Source organism: Hemitrygon akajei, unplaced genomic scaffold (genome assembly GCF_048418815.1).
Source record: "Hemitrygon akajei unplaced genomic scaffold, sHemAka1.3 Scf000204, whole genome shotgun sequence".
Taxonomy (NCBI): domain Eukaryota; kingdom Metazoa; phylum Chordata; class Chondrichthyes; order Myliobatiformes; family Dasyatidae; genus Hemitrygon; species Hemitrygon akajei.
Genome location: NW_027332089.1, coordinates 249,006 through 259,402, shown reverse-complemented (window position 1 = coordinate 259,402; position 10,397 = coordinate 249,006). Strand labels below are relative to the sequence as shown.

General features: G+C 48.2%; 1 protein-coding gene across 1 annotated transcript in view; it reads left to right on the top strand.

Moving 5' to 3' along the window:
- Positions 1-313: 313 nt before the first annotated feature.
- Positions 314-10,397, top strand: part of LOC140724394 (uncharacterized) — a 120,050-nt gene continuing 109,966 nt past the window's right edge. Inside the window, 2 exon segments of the mRNA XM_073038841.1 lie at positions 314-402; positions 1,183-2,299. Coding sequence (XP_072894942.1) covers positions 314-402; positions 1,183-2,299 — 1,206 coding nt within the window.

Sequence of the window (10,397 nt, the reverse complement as noted above, 5' to 3'; positions counted from 1 at the left end):
GTTTGTATAGGTACCTGGGTGGTAGGTGTACGGGAGTGGACAGTTTAAATAGTTCAACACAAACTAGATGGTCCAAAGGGCCTGTTTCAGTGTTGTACTTTTCCATGACTGTGACAGGAATAATACTAACATTCACTCGAATTCCGTTTAATGGCTGTGCAGACCTACCATACATCTGAGTAGGAGACATTTAAGGAAAGTTTCTCTGGTGATACGATTTCCACGCCTCTCTCGTCGTGGGGAACTGTGTACGAGGCATTGCCTTCTGCCGGGTGAGTTTCCAAAGAGATCACCAGCTCGTAACCCAGCACGGATGGAAAGCGTGCAGGAGAGCCGGCTGGGTTCGAACTCGGGACCTTTCGTCCCGAAGTCAGGCACTGATGCCACTATGCCACCAGCCAGGTCAGGAGATATTTACATTGCATTGAAACTGTGGCGCTTTAAATTAACAGTACATAAAAGAAAATCTCAGCTGCATGTCAACAAAGAGTATTTGCATGAGAGTGTTTCAGTTACTGTGGGGCCAGGCACCCATGCAGCTGGGAATAATAGCAATGGGGACTGAGCCAAGTCACGGATGGGAGACAGCAGAAATGCCCCATTCTCATAGAGACAGGAAGAGCATCAGAGAATTTGATGGTCAATCCAGATACCAGCACTGTGCCCAGTTAGAAGATGATTTTTCTCTCCAACTTGGGTTGAACTTCACTGTAACAGTGTGACGCCAGATCACACCTTGGCAACTAAAGTGATCTCATCTGACATGTTGTCCTTCACCCATTGATGGATTTTGTAAATCTTTTTACAGGTTAAAAATGACAAGGAAGTTATCTACGTGAATCTCAACCACAACACACCAGTTTTGCTGTCTCTGTCCAGATATTTAAGAATTGGAGCAAGGGATTCAATCAATCATCCTTCCTGCTCAGACTGTGGGGAGGTATTCACTCTGTCATCTGACCGACTAGCACGCCCGTCATTTTACACTGGGGAGAGGCCATTCACCTGCTCAGACAATGGGAATGGATTCACTTGGTCATCTCAACTGAAGGTACATCAGCAAGTTCACACTGGGACAAGGCCATTCACCTGTTTTGTGTGTGAGAAGGGATTGAGTCGATCTTTCCACCTGTGGACACACCAGTCAGTTCACACTGGGCAGAGGCTGGTCATCTGCTGAATTTGTGGGGAAGGATTCACTCTGTCAGCTGACCTAATGGCTCACCAGCGAGTTCACACTGGGGAGAGGCCATTCACCTGCTCGGACTGTGGGAAGGGATTCACTTGCTCATCTCAACTGAAGGTACATCAGCGAGTTCACACTGGGGAGAGGCCGTTCACCTGCTCAGACTGTGGAAAGGGATTCTCTCAGTTATCCAATCTACAGAGTCACCAACAAGTTCACACTGGGGAGAAGCCATTCACCTGCTCAAAATGTGGGAAGGAATTCACTCAGTCATCTGATCTGCTGGCTCACCAGCAAGTTCACACTGGAGAGAGGCCATTCACCTGCTCAGACTGTGGGAAGGGATTCACTTGCTCATCTCAACTGAAGGTACATCAGCGAGTTCACACTGGGGAGAGGCCATTCACTTGCCCAGAATGTGGGAAGGGATTCACTCAATCATCCAACCTACAGATTCACCAGCGACTTCACACTGGGGAGAAGCCTTTCACCTGCCCAGACTGTGGGAAGGGATTCATTCAGGCAGCTAGCCTACTGAAACATCAGCGAGTTCACACTGGGGAGAGGCCGTTCACCTGCTCAGACTGTGGGAAGGGATTCACTCAGTCATCCCACCTACAGAGTCACCAACGAGTTCACACTGGGTAGAAGCCGGTCACCTGCTCAAAATGTTGGAAAACATTCATTCAGTCATCTGATCTGCTGGCTCACCAGCGAGTTCACACTGGCGAGCGGCCGTTCACCTGCTCAGAATGTGGGAAGGGATTCACTCAATCATCCAGCCTTCAGATCTACCAGCGAATTCACACAGGAGGGAGGCCTATCACCTGCTCAGACATTGGGAAGAGATTCTCTCAGCAAAATCAACCAAATGTGCATCATTGAGTTCACACTGGGGAGAAGCCGTTCACCTGCTCAGACTGTGGGAAGGGATTCTCTCAGTCGTCTAAACTGAAGGTACATCAGCGAGTTCACACTGGGGAGAGACCGTTCACCTGCTCAGATTGTGGGAAGGGATTCACTCAGTCATCCATCCTAATGGCACACCAGCAAGTTCACACTGGGAGAGGCCGTTCACCTGCTCAGACTGTGGGAAGGGATTCACTTGCTCATCCCAACTGAAGGTACATCAGCAAGTTCACACTGGAGAGAGGCCGTTTACCTGCTCAGTGTGTCGGAAGGGATTGACTCAGTCATCTCATCTACAGACACACAGGCGAGTTCACACAGGAGAGAGGCCGATCAGCTGCTGAGACTTTGGGAAGTAATTCTGTCAGCAAAATCAACAAAATGTGCATCATTGAGTTCACAGTGGTGAGAGGCCGTTCACCTGCTGTGAATGTGGGGAGCGATTCACTCAGTCATCTAACCTTGTGACACACTACCGGGTTCACACTGGGGAGAAAGCTTCAATAAACTGCATGCTGGATATTTGTCCATCACCGTTGCTGAATGAGATTTTTAGAGTGACTATCGGTGCTGAACTCTGCAATTATTGCTGCTGCTCACCACACCCAGTTCTGCACCCTGGTCACTGGCATGGAAGGAGTTTCTTCTGCTGCACATTCACCTTTAATGGGACTGGAGTTTAATATTCTGGATCTCTAGACAAATAAATCAGTTCTGTTTTGAACTCTGTCTCTGGTACTTAAGTGAATTTCTAACACAGCTAGTGTACAGTAGAGTGTCAACTCAGGCCGGCTGGACCCTGCCAGTGATTCTTTTCCATGACAGTCCTTTTAAATCCTCCCTCATCTCTCCCTCCCCCTGTGGTGATGGATTCCAAACAGTCACCACTCTGTGGGTGAAGAATATTTTGCAGACTGAAGAAGTCGAGCTGACTGCAGTTCTGTCTGAGATGTTCTTTGCCCCTCAAATCTCTGGGCTGAGGAGGAATGACAATGGGAGTTAACCTAAAAAAACAAACACAAGGAAATCTGTAGATGCTGGTAATTCAATAAACACACACAAAATACTGGTGGAATGCAGCAGGCTAGGCAGCATCTATCAGAAGACGTACTGTCGACGTTTCGGGCTGAAACCCTCTGGCAGGACTAACTGAAAAGAAAGATAGTAAGAGATTTGAAAGCATGAGGGGGAGGGGAAAATGTGAAATTATAGGAGAAGACTGGAGGGGTTGGGATGAAGCTAAGAGCTGGAAGTGTGATTGGCAAAAGGGATACAGAGCTGGAAAAGGGAAAGGATCATGGGACGGGAGGCCTAGGGAGAAAGAAACGGGGAGGGGAGCACCAGAGGGAGACGGAGAACAGGCAGAGTGATGGGCAGACAGAGACAAAAAAAGGGGGGGAGGGGAAAAAAACTAAATATATCAGGGATGGGGTCAGAAGGGGAATTAACGGAAGTTAGAGAAGTCCTTCCAGGTAAGGTGACACTTCACCTGTGAGTCAGCTGGTGTGGTATACTGCGTCCGGTGCTCCCAGTTCAGACTTTTATATATTGGTGTGACCCAACGCAGACTGCGATACCATTTCGCTGAACACCTATGCTCTGTCCGCCAGAGAAAGCAGGATTTCCCAGTGGCCACACATTTTAATTCCACGTCCCATTCCCAGTCTGATATGTCTATCCATGGCCTCCTCTACTGTCTAGATGAAGCCACACTCAGGTTGGAGGAACAACACCTTATATACCAGCTGGGTAGCCTCCAACCTGATGGCACGAACATTGACTTCCATAGAAGAAAAAGTGAATTACAGAGAGAAGGGTTGTCCAAAATTGTTTAGAAAAGAACAATGGCAGGGATGACGACAGAATGGCTGAAATTTCTGGAAGCAATTCGGAAAGCACAGGATAAGCCATATGTACCAAAGAAGAAGAAGTATTCCAAAAACAAGATGATACAAGTGTAGCTAATGAGAAGGCAAAGCCAACATAAAAGACAAAGAGAGGGCATATAACAGATCAAACAATGGTGGGAAGTTAGGGGATTAGGAAGCTTTTAGAAAGCAACAAAAGGGTACTAAGAAAGTAATTGAGAAGGGAAATATGGAATGCGAAGTTAAGCGAGCCAGTAATAAAGAGGATACCAAATGTTTCTTCCGATACATAAAGTGTGAAGGAGAAGTGAGAGTGGATATCGGACCACTGGAAAATGAGGCCGGAGGGGTAGTAATAGGGGACAAGGAGCTCGCGGATGAACTGAATAAGTATTCTGCATCAGACTTCACTGTAGAAGACATTAGCAGCGGAAGTCCAGATGTCAGTGGTCAGAAGTGTGTAAAGTTATATTACTCGGGGAAGGTTCCTGTGAAACAAAGGTCTGAAGGTAAATACGGCACCTGGACCAGATGGTGTACACCCTAGAGTTCTGAAAGGATGGCTGAAGAGATTGTGGAGGGGGTCAGTAATGATGTTTGAAGAATCAATGGATTCTGCTGTGGTTCTGGAAGTCTGGAAATTTGGAAATATCACTCCACTCTTCAAGAAGGGAAAGAGGTGGAAGAACAGAAATTTTAGGCCAGTATGTCTGACCACACTAATTGGGAAGATATTGTAGTCGGTTGTTGAGGATGTGTTTTCAGGGTATTTCGAGGCACGTGATAAAATCGGCAACTCTCAGAATGTTGTCTTCGAGGGAAAATCTTGTCTGACAAGTATGTTGAAATTCTTTCAATTCATTGAAGTAACAAGTAAGATAGGCAAAGGAGAATGGGTTGATGATGTGCTTTCAGAGGTGGATTTTCAGAAGGTCCTTGACAAGGTGCCTCCCATGGGTCTGCTTAACAGGCTATGGCATGATATTACAGGAACGATTCTTGTGTGGATAATGCAGTGGCTGATTGGCACGAGGCAAAGAATAGTAACAAGGGGAACCTTTTCTGGTTGGCTGCCAGTGACTTGTGGTGTTCCACAGGGATCTGTGTTAGGACCGATTCCTTTTGCGTTTTATGGTAATGAGTTAGATGGCAGAATCGATAGCACTTTTGCAACGTTTGCTGAAGATACCGAGATAGGCCGAGGGACAGGTACTTTTGTGGAAGTAGAGAGCCTAAAAAAAGGACTTTGACCGATTAGAGGAATGGGCAAAGAATTGTTAGATGGAACACAGTGTAGAGAACTGCATAGTCATGCACTTTGGGAAAAGAAATAAAAGTGGCAGCTGAAATGCAGTGTAGGGACTGCGGGTCTGCAGTCAGGTTCTCCGGTTACCTCAGCATAATGTTGCACGAACATTATTAGCAAAATACTCCGATACAATATGGGTTTCAATTTGATACAGACAAAAGTGCCATTTTGGAACTACAAGTAAAGTACATTTTCACGGTGGTAGAGAAACACTCAAACACCCCACACCATCTCTGAAAACTTTTCCGAGCCCTATAGCACTCCTAATTTCTGTAAACCCCGCTGACCCCGACAGCACTCGCCATCTCTGCAAAACCCTTCACCAACCACACTGGTATATTCAGCTGACCCGGGAAAGACACTGGCCATGGCAGATGGCAGGGTTTATAAAACACCCTCATGCTTTTTGTTTATAAACCTACCAATCTGTATGGTTATTGTGACTAACCCTCTTCCAACCTTGCCTCCTGTAGAAAAGCTATTTCTTTTTTATAGTTCCTTCATCCCCGCTACATTTTTTGACAGAATGAGGTTTTCCTTTCCAGGTCGTCAGAAATGTCCTCCTGCTTCAAAGATCGAAGTTTCCCTTCCACCACCATTGATGCCGATCTCACACCTGAGACTGACAGATACAGAACGAACCCCACACTCTCACACTGTAGCAGAGACTGACAGATACAGAACGAAACCCACACTCTCACACTGTAGCAGAGACTGACAGATACAGAATGAAACCCACACTCTCACACTGTAGCAGAGACTGACAGATACAGAACGAAACCCACACTCTCACACTGTAGCAGAGACTGACAGATACAGAATGAAACCCACACTCTCACACTGTAGCAGAGACTGACAGATACAGAATGAAACCCACACTCTCACACTGTAGCAGAGACTGACAGATACAGAACGAAACCCACACTCTCACACTGTAGCAGAGACTGACAGATACAGAATGAAACCCACACTCTCACACTGTAAGAGAGACTGACAGATACAGAACGAAACCCACACTCTCACACTGTAGCAGAGACTCACAGATACAGAACGAAACCCACACTCTCACACTGTAGCTGAGACTGACAGATACAGAATGAAACCCACACTCTCACACTGTAGCAGAGACGGACAGATACAGAATGAAACCCACACTCTCACACTGTAGCTGAGACTGACAGATACAGAATGAAACCCACACTCTCACACTGTAGCTGAGCTTGACAGATACAGAATGAAACCCACACTCTTACACTGTAACAGAGACGGACAGATACAGAATGAAACCCACACTCTCACACTGTAACAGAGACTGACAGATACAGAATGAAACCCACACTCTCACACTGTAACAGAGACTGACAGATACAGAATGAAACCCACACTCTCACACTGTAGCTGAGACTGACAGATACAGAATGAAACCCACACTCTCACACTGTAGCTGAGACTGACAGATACAGAATGAAACCCACACTCTCACATTGAGGGAGAAACTGATAAGTCAGTAATGAAATGCATAGACTCACTGTGGAGTTAGAGAGTGTGTGTCTGTGTGTATGTGTGTGTGAGAGAGTGAGTGTGTCTGTGCATGTGTGTGTTTGTGCGTGAGAGAGTGCATCTGTGTGTGTATGTGTTTGTGGGTGTGTGAGAGAGTGTATATGTATGCGTGTGTCATGGTCCGGTCTGTGAAATCCACATTCTGGTTCACGATCTGGTCAAGTTCCTTATTTCAGGTTTTCAGATTTTCTCTAGTTTCTGTTGAGGCAGCTGATTCTCGTTTGGGCTGGCTTCATAAATAGATACAGGATTCCTCTGTCTGTAGCCCTTCCCTTCACCTTCTGCCTGGAGCCTTGCCTCGCCTGGAGCCTTGCCTTTCCTCACCTAGCCTCACTTGGAGCCTTGCCTCGCCTGTAACTCTTGCCTTCACTGCTGTCAAGTTCAACCACCGGAGCAAGATAGGGAACAGTCTTTCGTTGTTTTCAACAGTCTCTGTGTCCTCGCCTTCGCTAGGTAGGTCCGGCCATCAGCCGCTACCTTGTGTTAGAATCCGTCTCATCATAGTCTGCATGCTGTGTAATGAGTCCTGGCCCCATGTCCTGTACCCAAGTAGGGGTCTCAGCTCCGGTTCTGTGTAATGAGTCCCGGCCCCATGTCCTGTACCCAAGTAGGGGTCTCAGCTCCGGTTCTGTGTAATGAGTCCTGGCCCCATGTCCTGTACCCAAGTAGGGGTCTCAGCTCCGGTTCTGTGTAATGAGTCCCGGCCCTACGTCCTGTTTCCAAGGAAAGGTCCGGGCTCTGTGTTCCATGTTCCTGTCTTGCCCTCAACCAAGGCTCTACATTCCTGTGTCTTCGTCAATCAAGTCAAGGCTTCGGGATCTCGTCCAGTCCTAGCCACGTCCAAGAACCTTGTCCTGTCCAAGCCACGGCTTTCTGTTGTCATCTTGTCCATGTGTCTCACCCGTCACAGGAATACCTTGCCCAGCCCGATGCTCGGGTTCCCTTGTCCTGTCCAGGAGTCTCACATCCAGTCTTGTTGCCTCTCCTCGGCATGTAGCCACATGTTGTCCTCGCCTGGTTCTGGGTCCTCGCCCGGTCTCTGGCTCGGAGCCCAGACCCAAGCATCGAAGATCCCAAGCCTCGCCATGTTGTCGCCTAGTTCCGGGGTCCGAGCCCGAGTCAAGACCCAGGCTTTGGGTCCCTGTCCAGTATCTGGCTCGGAGTCCTTGTCCAGGTTCCTAGTTCCCAGTTCCTTGTTCCTCGTCCAGGTCCCACTTTCCTACTCTCGTCCTAGCCCAGGCCCGGAATCCCTTGTCTTGTCCAGGGCTTGTGTCTAATATAGCTTTATTTGATGGCGTGGCCTGATGTTACAGTTCTGCGAAGGGCACTCCAAAGAATATGCCAACGACACGGGCATTTTATGTTAAACAATGAGATCAAATCGGAATAGAATCTATACACGGCCGAAAGTATTTTGTTAAATCATGCTGTATTTACACCATGGAGAAACCTGTTGATGGCTGTGCTAGTAACCCACAGGAGAGCGAGTGACAGCCTTATCAGCCCATTAGATTCCTATAGCTAATTGAACACCACAGTATTTCAGTATCTAACTGTTCGTCAGGCGGATTCAAGAGCAGCTTTGTCTGTCACTTTACCGTTTCTAAGTCCACAGCACGACTAAGAAATTTTATGCATATAAATTTTAAGATACATTAGAGTTACACACGAACACACGTACACATGCGCACACACGCAACCACACCTATGCACACATCCACATGCACGTAAACACACACATTCACACATGAGCACACACACAAACACACACGCACAAATACACATAGACACATATGCACATAAACATACATACACACAGATAATACAGATGGGGAGAAGATAGTTCAAGAGATGGAGGGGACCATGGACAGTTCTGGACTTAGCGAAGATATCGAAAATGAACATTATACTGGGGAGGCTGATCAGAATGACCTAAATACCGATGTCGTCCAGGGCTGATGGAGAACTGGACAGAGTGTCTGTATGCACAGCGGGTATGTTTTATATCTGGTGGCACCTAGTGGGACGGGGTGGGGTGGGTTTGGTGCCTGATGGGGAACTGGACAGAGTGTCTCTGTACACAGCGGGTATGTTTTATATCTGATGGCACATAGTGGGACGGGGTGGGGTGGGTTTGGTGCCTGATGGGGAACTGGACAGAGTGTCTCTGTACACAGCGGGTATGTTTTATATCTGGTGGCACATAGTGGGACGGGTTGGGGTGGGTTTGGTGTCTGATGGGGAACTGGACAGAGTGTCTGTGTACACAACGGGTATGTTTTATATCTGGTGGCACATAGTGGGACGGGGTGGGCTGGGTTTGGTGTCTGATGGGGAACTGGACAGAGTGTCTGTGTACACAACGGGTATGTTTTATATCTGGTGGCACATAGTGGGACGGGTTGGGGTGGGTTTGGTGTCTGATGGGGAACTGGACAGAGTGTCTGTGTACACAGCGGGTATGTTTTATATCTGGTGGCACATAGTGGGACGGGGTGGGCTGGGTTTGGTGTCTGATGGGGAACTGGACAGAGTGTCTGTGTACACAACGGGTATGTTTTATATCTGGTGGCACATAGTGGGACGGGTTGGGGTGGGTTTGGTGTCTGATGGGGAACTGGACAGAGTGTCTGTGTACACAGCGGGTATGTTTTATATCTGCTGGCACATAGTGGGACGGGGTGGGCTGGGTTTGGTGTCTGATGGGGAACTGGACAGAGTGTCTGTGTACACAGCGGGTATGTTTTATATCTGGTGGCACATAGTGGGACGGGTTGGGGTGGGTTTGGTGCCTGATGGGGAACTGGACAGAGTGTCTGTGTACACAGCGGGTATGTTTTATATCTGGTGGCACACAGTGGGACGGGGTGGGGTGGGTTTGGTGTCTGATGGAGAACTGGACAGGGTGTCTCTGTACACAGCGGGTATGTTTTATATCTGCTGGCACATAGTGGGACGGGGTGGGGTGGGTTTGGTGCCTGATGGAGAACTGGACAGAGTGTCTGTATACACAGCGGGTATGTTTTATATCTGGTGGCACATAGTGGGACGGGGTGGGGTGGGTTTGGTGCCTGATGGAGAACTGGACAGGGTGTCTGTGTACACAGCGGGTATGTTTTATATCTGGTGGCACATAGTGGGATAGGGTGCGGTGGGTTTGGTGCCTGATGGAGAACTGGACAGAGTGTCTGTATACACAGCGGGTATGTTTTATATCTGGTGGCACACAGTGGGACGGGGTGGGGTGGGTTTGGTGTCTGATGGAGAACTGGACAGGGTGTCTCTGTACACAGCGGGTATGTTTTATATCTGCTGGCACATAGTGGGACGGGTTGGGGTGGGTTTGGTGCCTGATGGGGAACTGGACAGAGTGTCTGTGTACACAACGGGTATGTTTTATATCTGGTGGCACATAGTGGGACGGGGTGGGGTGGGTTTGATGCCTGATGGAGAACTGGACAGGGTGTCTGTGTACACAGCGGGTATGTTTTATATCTGGTGGCACATAGTGGGATAGGGTGCGGTGGGTTTGGTGCCTGATGGAGAACTGGACAGAGTGTCTGTA